General features: G+C 39.0%; 1 protein-coding gene across 1 annotated transcript; it reads right to left on the bottom strand.

Moving 5' to 3' along the window:
- Nucleotides 1–2,401: 2,401 nt before the first annotated feature.
- serpinc1 (serpin peptidase inhibitor, clade C (antithrombin), member 1) lies at nucleotides 2,402–15,597 on the bottom strand. The gene is made up of 8 exons (XM_046856872.1): nucleotides 15,454–15,597; nucleotides 11,105–11,479; nucleotides 8,024–8,239; nucleotides 7,805–7,942; nucleotides 5,936–6,154; nucleotides 5,651–5,825; nucleotides 5,499–5,563; nucleotides 2,402–2,724 (listed from the first exon to the last, which is right to left on the bottom strand). The coding sequence occupies exons 2-8, from the start codon at nucleotides 11,477–11,479 to the stop codon at nucleotides 2,545–2,547; spliced, it is 1,368 nt and encodes a 455-aa protein (XP_046712828.1). The 5' UTR covers nucleotides 15,454–15,597; the 3' UTR covers nucleotides 2,402–2,544.
- Nucleotides 15,598–18,840: the final 3,243 nt, after the last annotated feature.

Genomic DNA, 18,840 nt, shown 5'->3' with positions numbered 1-18,840 from the left:
ATTTATTGTAATAACCAGAATATTGCTGAAACTCTTGAAAGTAATATAAAGTAAGAAGAAGAAAAAAAAAACCACAAATAATTGCAAATCAGACTTTTTGCTTTCCCTTTCGGAAATAAAAGGTACAGCGAATACGTGTGATTATTAGTGATTTTTATATATATATATAATGTGAACGATTCTTTTCACAACCACTGTTTTCTTTCTTCCTCACTAGCAGATTTGAAATTCATTTCTCTTACAAAGGAAAATAAAGCACTTTAAGTGTTTAACTGTGAAGGATTTATTACAATATTCTATAAACGCCTGATTATACGAAGCCCACGTTGTGTGATCGAAAAAAAATATCCAACATTTCTAACATGGAAAATAAACTTGTTTTAATCCAAACTCCTGTGCATGTTTCTTTCTTTCTTTCTATTTTATTACATTTATTTGGAATAAAACTTGGCCATCACTCACTTTATAAATGTTTTTCCACATTGCATCATTTCGTATTTATTGCTTTTGACAAAAAATGCCAATAATTTGGGGGGGTTGTTAAAAATTGTGTCCACTTTGCATATTGAATCAAATCTTTTTTTTTTTTTTTTTTTTAATGAGTGAATGTGTACTGCATACTTTTGTTTTCTCATGATATTCTGTAATTATATAATTTATCATTCGGTATCAAAAACGGCATTTATGATCTATTTATGATGAACTCTTACACACATGTACTCTGTCTTACTCCTACTGACTTTCATTCCCCTTCTCTTCAGCGTGTACCTCCACCTCTCCAGGCTCTTCTCAACCTGCTCACTACTCTCACCACAAATCACAATATCATCCGCAAACATCATAGTCCAGGGAGACTCCTGTCTGACCTCGTCCGTCAACCTGTCTATCACCACCGCAAACAGGAAAGGGCTCAGAGCCGATCCTTGATGCAGTCCAACCTTCACCTTGAACCAGTCTGTCGTTCCTACTGCACACTTCACTGCTGTCACACTGTCCTCATACATGTCCTGCACCACCCTCACATACCTCTCTGACACACCAGACTTCCTCATACAATACCACAACTCTTCTCTTGGCACCCTGTCTTACGCTTTCTCTAAATCCACAAACACACAATGCAATTCCTTCTGACCTTCTCTATACTTCTCCATCAACATTTGTACATCTGTACTTGTTACTTTAAGGCAAATGCTCCGAATATTTAATGACTATTGTGCAAATGTTTCTAATTCGTCTCATAAAATGTCAAAGTTGTAGCAGTGATTAGGACTTTGTCCTCTAAACAGGAGGTCATGAGTTTAAATCCCAGTACCACCAATCTGCTTTTGTTAGACCCTTAAGAGTAATGAGAGAAATTTGCAGTTGCTCTGGATGAAAGCGTAGGCCAAACGCCGTAAATGTAATTGAACTGCAAAATATACAGAAAAGTGGTTTGTTGCTGTGTTTTTGGCTTTAAACACACACACACACACACACACACACACACACACACACACACTATTGTCATTTATGTAACCATTGCTTGGCTGAGGATAAGAAAACGGTTGAGTTTTTCATTTGGTGAACTGTGGCGACTGTACAAGTTGATGATTTTTAGGTGTTTCACCAGTTTGGAGCGGTTTCCTTGAGTACGTCTCTCCTTCAGCTTGATTGGACACTTATTTTTTTAAGTGTATTTGCATTGGTAAAAAGGATTTGTGTATATATAATTCTCAGTAAATGCGCTATACTTTTATTATTTAGAAAGTGACCAATGATTTGGGACTAATATTTAATAGATTGTAGATCGATTTCTCCTCGCCGGACTGTTTCTCGTGCGCGTTCTCTCAGCACTGCTGCTGCTACGTGAATATGACGTATCACAACACTACAGAGACCGAGGCGTGTCCTGAGAGTAACAGAATACAGATTAACATGGCAGAGGTAGAGCTGTAACTTCCTGGAGACAGAACAGGAAAAGAACGTCTGGTTTTATTTCATCTTTTTTTTTTTTATTGAAATACAAAGACCTGTTTGTGAAGGGGCCGTGCTTTAGAAGTCAGAAGGCACATAGTTCACTTTTATATCATATATTTACTTATCTGTACCATATTGAATACTGCTTAGCATAGTAATTTTTCCATCGCAGCGAATCACATTGTGTTGAATCAAATCGAAATTGGATCGCACTGCATCGTAACGTGGGTGAATCGTAGCGCATCAGTAGCTGCTTCATATGTTTCTTTAGTGTATTGTTTAGTTGGTTATGCATCGAGATGCGAATTGCATCAGCCTCGAGTTATGGCGATGCTCATCTCTACTGTAGACTCTTGTGTAAGTTGGTCAAGCACTTCATCACGCTGTCCCAGAAAGCACTCAGTTTTATAGGTTACAGTATAATCAGTATAATCATAATCAACGGTTTGTGAGATTGGTTTTTATTTGTAATGAATAATGAAATGCCACACCATTATAACACCTGATGACAATATTAAGACCTCCATCGAGACCTTCATCATAATCAACTCCTCACTCATCATGAGTAATGAGTGAATCCGGATCTCCTTAGCTGCTCGAGCAGGGATCTGCAACACGGCCGGCGAAGATCAGAGTGTTGATGGTGGTTTCTCGGATAAAGAGCAGGAAAGGCCGATCGGCAACGAACACCTCGCGGTTCAGGTTGATGGAGCGGCCGTGGAACACGATACCAGTAGCTGCTGCCGCCTCGCTGCCCTCCTCATTGACCTGGAGGAAAGTCAAATATTATTATTTTATATGGTTTTAAAATGATCTTTTGCTGCTTGAATGTTATGTAGGGCTTCTGCTTGGGACATTTAGACATTTAACATATTGTATTAACAAAGGTATATTAGATTGATGGCATTCGTTCCAGACTAAGTAATTTTAGAGTTCGAGTATGTAGAGTTTTGACAGTTGACAAAACCTTCAGCAGGAAATGAGATTTTGCTGCCTTGTGGTTTTTGCTGCTAGGCATGACCAGAGGTGTGAGGATAGGTACGGTTTGGTTAGAACAAGTGCATAGACAATGAAATGCAGCTTTAGTGGTTTTATGTCGTGTAAAAGAATGTATAGGTTTAGTGCCTATAAGTTTTCTCCTTGGGAGTGTAAGTTTGTCCATAATGAGCGAGCCAAGTGGTGACTGCGGAATGGAAAATTTCCCTGAGGTGGTATAAGGAAGAAACCTTGAGAGAAACTGAATTCCAAAAGGAACCCATTCTCATCATGTGGTGGTTCCCACGTCTTTCGGTCTATAATTCCGTTTTAAAAGTACAAGATAAAGCTAATTTTACTAAAGAAAGCTTGACTCCAATGACAAACAAATATAGTTAGATACCCTTTTTTCTAAAGTGACTCAAAAAAAAAAAATCAGATTTAGTATTGCGTCTGATAAATTGGTTTAGAAAAAAATATATATTTTTACAATATACCATTTGCTTCGTAGCTTTTGAAATGTAAAATTGATGTGCAGTGATCAGTGCTTAAATGCAAAAATGTTCATGCAACCTGTTGTCTTGAACCGTTATAGTGCAGTAGTGCAATAGTAATAGTGTAGTAGGTGGACATAAAGGTGATGGTATGATGCAATAATTTGCAACAGGCAGTCTAGTGTAAATGGTTGTGTCGGGGGCAGGGGGTAGGATTTTTTGATAATTGCAGCAAAGTATAAATGTTTAGTGTTCAGGATGCAGGACTTGATCCTTCTCCTGCAGATGGTATTTTGGTTTGTACCCACCAGCGATATTTTTTTAATTAACTTAGTTACTTTACCAATCATTTGTAAAACTTCTTTGGCCAACCCTATTCTGACTGCGCACATATGCTAATAAATTTCTACCTCCTGTAAGTGTGCGTTTGGTCACAAAACTCCAATAAAACACAAAGCTCCCAGAGAGCTGAAAACAACAACATGGGGGTCACATTTAGAAGAGCCTCTTTCAGTTGCTAAAATTCCACTGAGGCGTTTTTTGACGTTTATAGGGTGCTATTACTTTAGCTTTGAATCGATTAGCTTTGAAGCCATTCGATCAAGCTTCATGTTAGCCAGCCGCCTTGTATTGAGTGTTTGTCAAAATATCTTGATTTGGATGGAAGACCACATTTCTGGATTCCAAAGAGGTTGGACTTTAAAACTCAAGGTCATGATTTCAAATCCCAGCCACATCAAGCAGCCATTTCTGTGCCCCTGTGCAAAGCCCTTAATTCCCATAGCTGCTCAGGTGTATGAATAGATAAATGTAAGTCGTGTCTGCCATATGCCATAAATGTAAATGTAGTCATGAGGGGGAAAAAGTACACCCTTCCTTCACTTATCCTGTTATCAGGCTCTAAATCACAGTTATGTGGGATTTGATAACTTCTATATACAAAAAAATGATAACTTTAGTTCACTTCATAACAGTCAATTACTTCAAAAACACAACAGATTTCGAAATGGCTTTTTTTAAATATATATATATTTTCCAGGAACTGTTTGGGGAAAACTAAGATCACCAAATAATTCAAAAAAATTGTAAACTACATTTAAAAACAATAACTTAGAATCAAAGAATCTGTAGGAGTTTGTCTCGTCTCGTTTCAGTTCAGTGAGGTTTTACTGCGATCATTAGATTTTTTTCCCCCTTATTTAGGATTAAATAGTGTTTAGGATTAATGTCCTGTTGCTTGATGTAATTTCGTCCCTAATTTTCGTTCTGTCTCACTGTAGAATTGTGAATTTCAAATAGTTTGGAAATGGCCTTATAACCCTTCATAGACCAATAAGCCTCAACGGTTACTTCTTTGATGTCATAGCTGATGTCATTTCCCCAACCCCCGGGCTGCGGACCGGCACCGGTCCGTGGGCCAATTGTTACCGGGCCGCACAGAAACAATACATAACTTACATTATTTCTGTTTTATTTTGGAAAATTACTGGATTCTCTCCGTCACATCTGTCTATGACTCACTCTTGATTCATGTCAAGATGCTTTTCTCAGTCACACGTCTTACCTCCATCCGCTACCTTCTTAAAGGGGATCCGGCCGCTAACACATAATACATTACCGCTAAACTGAAACCCACCAAGCGAGCAAAATGCACAAAAAACAACACAGTGGATTATTATTATATTTAGAAAATAATTTAGTTTTAATGGCGGTCATATCATTTTATTTTGTTGTATTTATCCCCCACACCTTAAAGGCCGGTCCATGAAAATATTGTCTGACATTAAACCGGTCCATGGTGCAAAAAAGGTTGGGGACCACTGCTTCAGAGCATCAAAAATGCAGTTAGATTTGTCAGTCAGGGTGAAAATAAGAAGGTTGTGCTAAATGTCTGTAGAAGTGGGTGAGGACCACATTTCTGTTCTTTAGTTCCTGATATATAAATACCAGAATTGTAAGAGGGTGTCCTGTTTTCCCATGACTGCCAATTCATTATGCAGCTTGAGAAATGGGACCCAGTGATTGCGCATTCCCTGTGTAAACTTCCATAATTGGTTTGAAGGAGGAACTTACTTCAAGGAAAGCTTTGTGGAAGGCATCAGTGACATAAAGGTCATCCTCATTGCTCGCTACCAGGCCTGAAAAACAGATTCCAGAGTGAAATATGTTCTCAGTATGGATCACACAGTAAGGCTTATGCATGACTTGTGAAACTGAGACTTTACCTGGTAGACTGGCATGCTGTGAACTAAAGATATCCTGGAGGCCCATAGCCTCAAGCTTCTCCTTCAGGGTAAAGTTGTCCTCTATGCGGAAACGTGGGAAGTGCACCGCCACTGATTTACTTTTCATGTCATTCAACCAGCCACTGAGTTTCTTCAGGGATAGGTTTTCCTCCACCTTTATGGAAGCGGGAGTAGAACATGATGCAAAAACGCATTTGACTGCTTGCAATCAAAAAGTCACAACATTTTTTTCTTTGGAAAGAAAGAAGAACTGAATCATAGTACCTTAGTCAGCTCTGTGTTGCCGTGCGGTAAGACAATAATCATCGAAATGCCTTCTCCATTGTAGAACATCTCGAGCACTTTCACTTTGTCCTCTGGGAATATTCCAAAGTTATACGAGTTCTCCTGGTACATCATCTGCACCGGGCAGCTGTGTGTCTCGCTGACATAGAATTTGGACTCCATGCTATTAAGTCTGTCAAACTTGTTTTTCCATTGGCCCTGGATAATTGACAACGTCAAACGCTTTAGTAAGAAAAGTAATAGAGAACGTTTGGGCAAGATTTTTAGGTCCTGTGGTTGTGTTTTCAATGCCGTAGCGAGGATCATATCATCACAGGTGTGTATTAAACTGTTGAAGAAAGCGATGCCTACATGTTTTGAGGAGCATCTGCATCAACATGCTGGGGAAGCAGTTTGAGAGTGGCAGACACAAACGGACACAACAGACAAGGCCAGCGAAGTTGTTTGGGAGAAGCTGGACTCTATAATGACAGTGTCTAAAAAGAGAATGCTGTCCAAAATACTACCCACTACATAAAACACTGGTGAAACACACGTACCACTAAGATGCACAGCCGAGTGCCACAGGAGATCATTTCTGCCCGCCATCAAACTATAATAATCCCCTCTAAATCTTAAACAGCTTGTCCACGATATACACTGTATTGCCAAAGGTATTGGGACACCTGATCTTTCCTGCTATATGTGGTTCTTTTCCGAACTGTTACCACAAATCTGGAGGCACCCAATTGTACTTTATATGGTGCTATAATAAAATTCTGCATTCACTTTGACTTGGAAATGGTTTCCATGTTTTGGAGAGGAAGATCTTGAGTGGCCTGCTATAAAGCTTTGATCTCATCCCAACTGAACACCTTTGGGATGAATTGGAATGTTGACTGCACTCCAGGCCTCCTCACCTCACCCCATCAGTACTTGCCTTTCGTAACACCTTTGTGGCTGATGAACATCATCCATAAGCACACTCCAACATCTAGTGGAACATCTTCACAGAAGATTGGAGGGAATTATAGGAGCAAGTTGGGACTAAATGTGGAATGAGATGCTCAAAATTCACAAAATTATGACCAGGTGTCCAAATACTTTTGGTAATATAGTGAAGATGATATGAAGTGGTATCAGACTTTGCTCTGTTTACAAGAAAGCACTTTATTTATCTAAGTTTCCAAACCATCACCTTCAAACAGTCGCCAATACAGCGCTCCGAGCGTTCCTGCTACTTCAGGAATGTGCACTGGAAGACTTGTTATCGAAGGCGGTCGAGCATCTTCTGCTATTCACGCCGGATCTCCGCAACGGTGTTAAAACGTAGAAGTGTGATCATGTGGATTGTGGTGAGATGCTACTTATTGTGGTAGTTACGAAGTAATGGAGTTATTTAGTGTTTCTTCAGTTCTTGAAGACTTTGTATGTGATTGTAGGTTTGCCGTGTGGCTCATAATATGCATTAAATACACCTGGTCCACTTGAATCTAGACGTCTCTGTGGTCCCTCAATCATTTTTTATTCAGCTTCAAAAAGTTACAACTCAATTTGTACCACAACCAAGACACAAAAAAATAACATATAGACATGATAAATTGGATTTCCTTCATCAATTCATAAAAAAACTCAAAGTAAAAGCTTCATTTTAACTACTTCATGGTGCTGTGTTCTGCCAGGATAATCAAAATGGTGGAAAACAAGGGGTTACCTTCAGGTCTTATTGAGACCAAACCCTACAGACTTCATCCATTTGTTCCTCCTAAAGGATTCTATGAAAAATCTTTCCTCTTGCAAAAGATTGTTAGAAAACAAGAACGAACCATTTTGAAAAACATTGAGGGGAACATAGACATCTCCACCTACCTTAAAGTAGATGGTATTGACCAGAACTAGAATGGTATCTCCATTCACAGAGCCTTCAGGCAAAGTGTCATTAATCCTGTGGTTTGTCTTCTCCGAAATCCACTCGTTGATCCTCTGCCGTGAAAGTTCAGGTTTCTCCTGCAAAAAAAAGGTACTCATTAAAACGAGACGGTTCTTGTTGTTGTTTGGTCGGTGATGTTTTGTAAAAAGATGAAAGACCTTGAAGTTGAGCGGCAGCAGCTTGGCCCCGTAGACCATCTCACTGATGTTCTGGTAGTTCTCGTTGAACTCGAACGACTTCTCTCCGAACAGACGATTGGCCGAAACCAGTTCCACGGAGTTGTGGGTTTTACGATAAAGGCGGCAGTTCAGCTTGGCGAAGAAGAAGTGAACCTGTTCTGAGGTCTTCTCTTTGATCATGTCGAACTCGAACACCTGCCATCGAGGGGTGGAGATGGAACCTCATAAAAACAATCTTTTACTTTTTATTATGTAAGGAATAAAATGATGTGAAATACCAGGAGTTACCACAAAGTTGTGAGCAACCAAAGCAAAGCGATAGATCACTATATCGCTCCCTCATCAGCCTGCCATTATTTCCTGTCTCTCTTTATTAATCACCAATTAATCCTCCTTGGTCTTCCTCTTTTCCTCCTTCCTGGTGGCTCCATCCTCAACATTCTCCTACTGATATACCCCATGTCCCTCCTCTGCACATGTCCAAACCATCTCAATCTCGCCTCCCTCACCTTGTCTCCAAAACGTCCCACATGCACTGTCCCTCTAATAAACTCATTTCTAATCCTGTCCATCGTCGTCACTCCCAACGAAAACCTCAACATCTTCAGCTCTGCTACCTCCAGCTCCACCTCCTGTCTTTTACTCAATGCCACTGCCTCTAATCCATACAACATCTCAGGTCTCACCACAGTCCTATAAACTTTCCCTTTCACTCTTGATCACGCATTAGATTTGCCCCCTGATTCTGACCAATCACAAATGAGAATTTCCCAACATTGCACTATTAACGTGCACAATCCCCTTTCCATGTGCTCCTTATTATATTGAGATTATTCTATCATAATATTCATTTATTTATCATTATTTCTTCATATTCATTAAACTGTACATATGTAAATATTTATACTGCTACCAACGCACTTCTGGTTAAACGCTAAAACTGCATTTTGTTGCCTTGTACCGTAACTTGTGCAGTCTAATCTAATTGAATCGAATCGAATCGAATCGAATCGAATCCCTGTGAATTTACAACGAGATTCATTTCCTTTTCCATAAAGAAAACGCACAAACCCAAACTCTAATGATACCAGGGCTCGAGATGCTACAGGCAGAGCAGGCAACAGACTCGGACTTGGAGGCGGGACCTTCATAACTGTAACAAACCTATACACAAGTTCACCAATCAAAATGGTGCAGCATAAGACGAGTCTCTGTATCCATTTGATATAAATCAGAGGTGTCAAACTCAAGGCCCGCGGGCCACATCTGGCCCGACGGACAATTATATCCGGCCCGCGAGATGATTTTATATAGATCTTTTATTAATGTTATTAATGAAGAGAAAAGTTGATTTTGAGTATATGTTGTAGTATTTGTGGAGCGAATGTGGCTGTAATTAAGGAATTGGACCCAAGACGGAACTACGAGACAAAACATCAGGAGAAGCTGAAAAACCTGAATGCAGAGCAGAAGATACAGAAAGGAAAAGAGTTAAAGAAGAATCTGATATTTCAGCAGATGTTTTTCACCAGAGAACAATCACAAAGTGAAGCTGGTGTGAAAGCAGAGGAGAAATCAGAGGCACATCAGCCGGTTATTTACTGAGGGAGAGCTTCTGAAGAGCTGCATGATGAAGCTGTGAGACATCTGGTGTTTGACTGGAGATATTTTTATGGAGAGTAAAATATTTTAAGTTATTTAAAGTTGATTTATTCTGGACTTTTTATTCATATTTATGTTCAAAAAACATTGTTTTAGTGTGTTTAATAAATGTTTATACTGTTCAGCCCGCAATCTAAAGTGTGCTTTGAGTTTTGGCCCCCTGTGCAAATGAGTTTGACCCCCCTGTATTAAATGAACTGTCACTCACCTGAATTGGTACCAGTTAATATCGCTGTTAAAATGTGGATCTGTAAGAGGCAATTTAATATTGAATTTTTGTATATTTATTATACACATTTACATATTGGTTTTGGAAACACTAAGGTAAAGCTGTTATTATTGTTTTATAGTTTGGCATGTGATGCTTTTCTTTTCTGTTTATTAATATTTTTTATTGTTATTTTGACAGACGGAGAAACAGTAGGCTTTTAGGAATAAAAACTTCGGTTTAAGGCATAACAGGTATTTATGGACGTAAATACGAGGATTATAAATCATGTCTTGTACATATTGATTTTTTTTATTTTTTTATTTTACGAACTTTTGCATGGACATCTTTGGTCCTGTGACGATGTAACCACACATTCTCCTGCGTTATAGTTTCAAGGAAAGGTAATCCATGACCTTGTTTCTATAGGGTCCCCAACCTGTGAATGCATGAAGGAGACTGTGTACAGTGATGAACAAATCCCAACATTTCTGCATCCTGACCTGATGGTGCTGAACGCATCTCTCAGGGTAAGCGAGAAGCTAAACAGTGTGAGCCGTCATCATGTATTTTTGATTATAATGCATTATTAAAATAGACAGAGGCTTATTATTTGCAGCCGCTTTTTTTCTTCACAATGAGCGTGACGCGTTAAGACTCTTTGAATCTGAGCTGATGGACTGTACATCAGGAGCTGACTTTCTAAATACTAAAGAAAAACGGCAATAACAGCGAGGTGGCCATGGCCAAGGAATAATAATAATAATAAGTAGTGGAGCTGCTCCAGATGATGTTCTTTAGTTCAAATGTAATTAATATGCACATTTAATAAAATATATATGAAAGTACTGATATGAATTGTATGAATATTTTTTTTTTTTATTTGCTTTTTTTAATGTTTATTCATTCTGAATGTTGGAGGGAAGGAGGTCAGGGGCGGCCACCAATATAAACTTTGCCTATAAGGCTTCCATATGTCTAGAACTGGCCCTGGATGATACACAGGAGTTGCTAGTGTTTTCATTGTGATTGTAATTTTTCTCACAGCCAGAAGAGGGTGCTAGAAATGATCGTGAAAGTTAAACTACCCCTTGTCATTTTCAAGGTAAAAATGGCGTGCAGTTTCCTAATAAGTTTCCAGAATAATCAGTTTGATCTGAATGAAAAACTAGTTGATCTCGCTGCCTTACCTTCATGATCTGCTCCAGCGTCCTGTTGCAAGCCCCCAGTTTCGTCATGGCGAAGGCTGTTGAGATGCTGAGCGGGGACATGAAGATGTTCGCCTCCACAGACTTGTTTTTGGTCAGCTGCTTAAAGAGTGAAATGGCGAAGCGCCCATTGGCTTTGGACAGCTCCCACACTCGAGGGTTGGTGGACCCTGGTATCTTCTCGGGGATCCCGGTCGGTGCTTCTTCGTTGTCTGGGACGTTCGGGTTGCGGTATATACACACCGGCTCTAGGGGCAAATCTTTGGGCTTCAGGCTACATATGTCTTTGGCTGCATGAGCTGTGGAGATGGAGAGGATCCAGAAAACTCCGACACAAACCACCCACTTCATTCTCATCTAGGGAGAAAGATGATGTGGGAAGGTGGTGAAGATTTTTTTTTTGTTGAGAATTAATAAGCAAGAATTACATTTAAATTACATGAAATAACTTTATTAAAGTCGTACTGTAGACACAAAGACTAAGCTGATAGTAGATTCTGCTAGCAGTGGTGAACCCAAGGTGTCCCTGAAGATAAATACTACAATACTACAATAATGTAAGATGAAACTACTGTACATGATGCATTTATAATTCTGCATAATGATGCTACTGCATCCTGATTTATTAATTGATTAATTTCTGCATCCTGATTTATTAGTTTATTAATTGCTGCATCCTAATTTATTAATTTATTAATTTCTGCATCCTGATTTATTAGTTTATTAATTTCTGCATCCTGATTTATTAATTTATTAATTTCTGCATCCTGATTTATTAATTGATTAATTTCTGCATCCTGATTTATTAATTGATTAATTTTTGGGACACAAATTCAAGCTTTGTGAGGGAACAAGTCTATTTGTCTTCCAAACTTGGGGTGTCTACATCAGAGTTGCCCAAACTTATACCTATGATGGGCAACAAAATCCAATAGAATTGAGGGCCAGGGGGCAAAAGTGAATTTTGCATTTTACCAAACTTATATTAAAACTGATATTAAATTCCAATTTGTCATGGTTTCTCTTATTTATCATTTCATAATATTTAGAAATAATGAATTTGCAAAATGAATAAATAAACGTTCCTGCTTCATTATAGCAATCCGATTCATTGTTATTTGCGGATCGCTTTTAACAGTGCACGTTAGTCACGTTCACATGTGCACTTTTTTTTATTCGTCATTCCGATTGAAACATTCGGTCGGCTGTTTACACGAGACGTTATCTAATCCGATATCATGTTTACACGTGCCCACGCTTTCAATCGTCCTGTCCTGTCCTGTTTGCCTCAACATGGAGTTCCATTTTTACTCATGCATGCTAATATTATGCGAGGTGTTGTATGAAAACATCTGGAAGGTCTGAGGAAAAGACGGGTGCAGGAGTTTATTTTGGTGGCGGTGCATCTATATGGAGCATCTCATCACCCCTTCCCCCTCCAGGAAGCAGAAGCGGGTGGATGAAGGTCTGTAGTGAGGCCTGGTGGGAGCGGGTTGTATTGCTGGAGTTTAGTGACCTGGAATGGAAACTAAACTTTCGCATGAGTCGCCGGTCATTCACACGTTTGTGTGGGTAGGATTTATAACCCCAGAAGAAAAGAGCGTGAGAAATCCAATTCTCCTCTTGACGTGATGACGTCGACGCTAAGAAACCGGTTTCATTGTTTACATGGCAGAATCTATATTTTGTTCGGTGTATAGAAAGGTTTATCCCACCCCTCTCAAACCGATTACAATTTCAATCGGTTTCGGGCATTTTTATTCCGGCTGAGGTGTTTACATGGAGGAGCATTTTCATTCGGATTGGACTTTTAAACCGATTACAATGCTCCATGTAAACGCACCTAATGTCTCAAAGCGGTTTTACACAGATAACGCGGTTCTAAAAGAATGTAAGTCCTAATGTGTGAGCCAGTGGTGACTGTGGCAAAGAAAAACTCCCTGAAATGGTATGAGGAAGAAACCGGACTTGAGAGGAACTCAATCATTACAGTGATGGGCGATTAAATGCAACATGTGCTCCTGATCCACTGCAGTAGACTGTTGATTTTAATTTCAGTCCAAATCCATTCTCAGTCATCTGCAGTTTTTCAGTTGACTCGTGTCGAATACATATTTTTAATAAGTAGGACGGATGGATTTAGACATTTAGTGTATATTTGTATAGAATACAAGAGCCTTCATTTGTCACATATACATTACAGCACAGTGAAACTCTTTTCTTCGCATATCCCAGTGTGATGTGAATCTGGGGTCAGCCGTGATACAGCTCCCCTGGAGCACAAAGGGGTTAAGGGCCTAGCTCAAGGGCCCAAGAGTGGCAGCTTGGCAATACCGGGGCTTGTGCCCCTGATCTTCCTCTGATCAATAACCCAGAGCCTTAACCACTGAGCCTTAACCACAGATCCATTTATATAATTAATGTATTAAATTGATTATATTCATTTATAAACATTGCTATTTGCATGTCTGGTTAGATGCTAATTGCATTTCATTGGCCCTGTACAATAAATGACAAAGTTTAATCAAATCTAATTTAATCTAATCTAATCTAATCTAATCCTATCTAAGATATAAGTACCTGACAATAAAAAGACACTACATTTGGTTTCCAATACTGTGTTAAATGTGATTAAAGCCATCAAAAAACCAACCAAGATTTCATTTCAACACTTTTGCACAGACCAGTTCTGCATCTAACCAGGTTTCTTTTGGATTTCTGCAGCTACATACCGTATGCGTTTTTTGTTTTGTTTTTGTTTGCATGTTGAGATATTTTCTGCTCACCACAATGGTAAAGAGCGATTATATGAGTTACTGTGTGCTTTCCCTCGGCTCAGACCAATACGATCTCTTTGACCCGGGATCTTATCAACAAGAGGTTTCACTCTGCAGATCTGCTCACAAGTATCACTGTTTTATTTCTTTATAATTTTTTTTTTAATATTATGTGCACTTGTGATTTAATGAGCTCCACATCTCGAGCCACAGCACCTGTGCAGAGCTCCATCCCTTTTCCAAACACTTTTTGATAAATGATGTTAACATTAACTGAGGCTCCTGAGCTGGAGTTGGATGATTGGCTACGTTGGATAAATGCATAAATGAGCAGGAATGATGCTAAAGGAATTTCCTATTAGAAACATTGATTTCCTGTTTATTTACATTTATGGCGTTTGGCAGATGCCTTTATCCAGAGTGACTTACATTTACCTCATTCATCCAACTGAGCAGCGATGGGGTTAAGGGCCTTGCTCAGGGGCCCAGGAGTGGCAGCTTGATGTGGCTCGGATTTGAACTCCTGACGTAAGTCCAATTGCCTTAATCACTAAGCTACCAGTTATTGAATTGACTTGAGTGAACCCACCTGTTGAAGCCCATCTGAGAGAAAGCTGAATGTCTTGTGTGTTCTGAGTTATAAAAAGCGCTTATTTGAGTTAGGACGTGTTCATTAGAATCGTATAAGTCGATTCAGCCTCTGGTTATTTGGCTCCAGGTCTGGTTTGTCACTACTTTGCTTGGGTTCAGGTTCTAAAACCAGACGAACGCTTGCTTTAAACCTGAAGGCCACTCTGTGGGCAGTGATGACGCAGTGGTTCAAGCTTGTTTTACTGATCAGAAGGTCAAGCCTTTAACTATTTCTGTTCCAGTGGTGATAATATCAAGGTTCACCCTGCACTTTGACCCCGGCTTTCTAACAGACTTAAGAGTGTCACTGTACCGTACTTGTTTTTTTACGTGCTAACCAAGCCAGCTAGTCTTTAGAACCAGTTGCTAGATTACACAGTGAAATGAAACAGTAGCGTTCCTCTAAGACCACGGAGCTGCATAACACAACACAGCATTGAGACACAGCAGAACTACACACAGGACTACGCCATAAAGAATTGCTTCATCTTTACAGCTTTACTCCTTAACGAGGAACTCTGGCAACCAGAACCCAGGATCTCCATTAAACTCCTCCTGGGTGTTAGCCAGCGTTCTGTCTGCTTCTGTTGGCCAATTCTGAGGAACTTCACAAACATTGACTGACATTGTTGTGTCATTCCATGTTCAAAAGTCTTCCGGAATGAGGGAAAAAATCCAATTATCTGCGTAAATTGATAACCAAATCTGGACCCTCTTTAAATGCTTGGGGAAAATTATGCATTATTATTAAAACAGAGCCATGGCACCTATAAAATCATGGTTTTTACCTGACCAGAGCAGTTCCTGAAAAGAGAACAGAAAACATTTCCCTGACTGCAGATTTTAAAGTAGTAACAGATATTTTGTCCTTCACACTCTGAATGATTCTGCGTGAGTAAAGTTTATCGGTGAGTTTCTCCTTACCTGTTACACTCTACAGTCCTTGTGAAGAGAGCAGATCTTCCTGCAGCGTTTCTAAGCAGTAACGTGTAAAATGTATCCCAGGGGAACGGGTCAGTGTCCCACAGAGCACTGCGGCACCGAGCGTTTACTCAAAGCAACCTTTGAGCTATCGATCCATTCGGCTCTTCTTCTAAACTGAGGCTGAATCTATAGTTCCCCTCCGAAACAAGTCAAAAACACTGTTTATTACAAAAACAACAAAAAAACAAAACCAAGAACAAATTGTTGACAAAAAACAACTTTACAGAATATCAGACAAATGATCATGTTAATTCTCCAATAATAAATCTGCTGCTACAGCAATGTTAATAACGTAGTGATAATCTTATTCCACTAATAATATTAGTGTAGTGACTGTGCCTTTAATATAGTCATATTATTACCATCACAGTGAGTGGGATACTGGTGCAATGAGTGGTACTGATACAGTAATTTATTGGGATACTGGTATAGTGAGTGGTACTGGTACACTGATACAGTAATTTATTGGGATACTGGTGTAATGATTGGTACTGGTACAGTAATTTATTGGGAGACTGGTATAGTGAGTGGTACTGGTACAGTAATTTATTGGGATACTGGTATAGTGAGTGGTACTGGTACAGTAATTTATTAGGATACTGGTACAATGAGTGGTACTGGTACAGTAATTTATTGGGATACTGGTACAATGAGTGGTACTGGTACAGTAATTTATTGGGATACCGGTACAATGAGTGGTACTGGTACAGTAATTTATTAGGATACTGGTACAATGAGTGGTACTGGTACAGTAATTTATTAGGATACTGGTACAATGAGTGGTACTGGTACAGTAATTTATTAGGATACTGGTGTAATGAGTGGTACTGGTACAGTAATTTATTGGGAGACTGGTATAATGAGTGGTACTGGTACAGTAATTTATTGGGATACTGGTATAGTGAGTGGTACTGGTACAGTAATTTATTGGGATACTGGTATAGTGAGTGGTACTGGTACAGTAATTTATTGGGAGACTGGTATAATGAGTGGTACTGGTACAGTAATTTATTGGGAGACTGGTATAATGAGTGGTACTGGTACAGTAATTTATTGGGATACTGGTATAGTGAGTGGTACTGGTACAGTAATTTATTGGGATACTGGTATAGTGAGTGGTACTGGTACAGTAATTTATTGGGAGACTGGTATAGTGAGTGGTACTGGTACAGTAATTTATAAGGATACTGGTACAATGAGTGGTACTGGTACAGTAATTTATAAGGATACTGGTACAATGAGTGGTACTGGTACAGTAATTTATTGGGATACTGGTATAGTAAGTGGTACTGGTACAGTAATTTATTAGGATACTGGTACAATGAGTGGTACTGATACAGTAATTTATTGGGATACTGGTGTAATGAGTGGTACTGGTACAGTAATGTATTGGGAGACTGGTATAGTGAGTGGTACTGGTACAGTAATTTATTGGGATACAGGTGTAATGAGTTATACTGGTACAGTAATTTATTGGGATACTGGTATAATGAGTGGTACTGGTACAGTAATTTATTGGGATACTGGTATAGCGAGTGGTACTGGTACAGTAATTTATTGGGATACTGGTATAATGAGTGGTACTGGTACAGTAATTTATTGGGATACTGGTATAATTAATGTTACTGGTACAGTAATTTATTGGGATACTGGTACAATGAGTGGTACTGGTACAGTAATTTATTGGGATACTGGTATAGTGAGTGGTACTGGTACAGTAATTTATTGGGATACTGGTATAGTGAGTGGTACTGGTACAGTAATTTATTGGGAGACTGGTATAATGAGTGGTACTGATACAGTAATTTATTGGGATACTGGTGTAATGATTCGTACTGGTACAGTAATTTATTGGGAGACTGGTATAATGAGTGGTACTGGTACAGTAATTTATTAGGATACTGGTACAATGAGTGGTACTGGTACAGTAATTTATTGGGATACTGGTATAGTGAGTGGTACTGGTACAGTAATTTATTGGGATACTGGTATAGTGAGTGGTACTGGTACAGTAATTTATTGGGAGACTGGTATAATGAGTGGTACTGATACAGTAATTTATTGGGAGACTGGTGTAATGATTGGTACTGGTACAGTAATTTATTGGGATACTGGTATAGTAAGTGGTACTGGTACAGTAATTTATTAGGATACTGGTACAATGAGTGGTACTGGTACAGTAATTTATTGGGATACTGGTATAGTGAGTGGTACTGGTACAGTAATTTATTAGGATACTGGTACAATGAGTGGTACTGGTACAGTAATTTATTAGGATACTGGTACAATGAGTGGTACTGGTACAGTAATTTATTAGGATACTGGTACAATGAGTGGTACTGGTACAGTAATTTATTGGGATACCGGTACAATGAGTGGTACTGGTACAGTAATTTATTAGGATACTGGTGTAATGAGTGGTACTGGTACAGTAATTTATTGGGAGACTGGTATAATGAGTGGTACTGGTACAGTAATTTATTGGGAGACTGGTATAATGAGTGGTACTGGTACAGTAATTTATTGGGATACTGGTATAGTGAGTGGTACTGGTACAGTAATTTATTGGGATACTGGTATAGTGAGTGGTACTGGTACAGTAATTTATTGGGAGACTGGTATAGTGAGTGGTACTGGTACAGTAATTTATAAGGATACTGGTACAATGAGTGGTACTGGTACAGTAATTTATAAGGATACTGGTACAATGAGTGTTACTGGTACAGTAATTTATTGGGATACTGGTATAGTAAGTGGTACTGGTACAGTAATTTATTGGGATACTGGTATAATGAGTGGTACTGGTACAGTAATTTATTGGGATACTGGTGTAATGAGTTATACTGGTACAGTAATTTATTGGGATACAGGTGTAATGAGTTATACTGGTACAGTAATTTATTGGGATACTGGTATAGCGAGTGGTACTGGTACAGTAATTTATTGGGATACTGGTATAATGAGTGGTACTGGTACAGTAATTTATTGGGATATAGGTGTAATGAGTTATACTGGTACAGTAATTTATTAGGATACAGGTGTAATGAGTTATACTGGTACAGTAATTTATTGGGATACTGGTACAGTGATTTATTGGGTCACTGCAGTACTGGTGCAGTGATGATCATGTGTTCTAGTTTAATAGTGAATATTTCTTGTAATGTAGTTACTGGTAGAGTAATTATATAAGAAGAGTGTTGGTGGTGTAATAACCTCCTGTAGTAACAGTACTGGTGTAATGTGGTAACGTGATTAACATGTTTATTGGAGGTGGATGATCTCTGCAGCGTGAATGACTGTGTGCTGAAAACCCAGACACGAAAAGCA

Source organism: Silurus meridionalis, chromosome 9, assembly GCF_014805685.1.
Source record: "Silurus meridionalis isolate SWU-2019-XX chromosome 9, ASM1480568v1, whole genome shotgun sequence".
In the NCBI taxonomy this organism is placed as follows: domain Eukaryota; kingdom Metazoa; phylum Chordata; class Actinopteri; order Siluriformes; family Siluridae; genus Silurus; species Silurus meridionalis.
The sequence above is the reverse complement of the archived record's forward strand: the minus strand, read 5'-3'. Positions and strand labels throughout refer to the sequence as shown.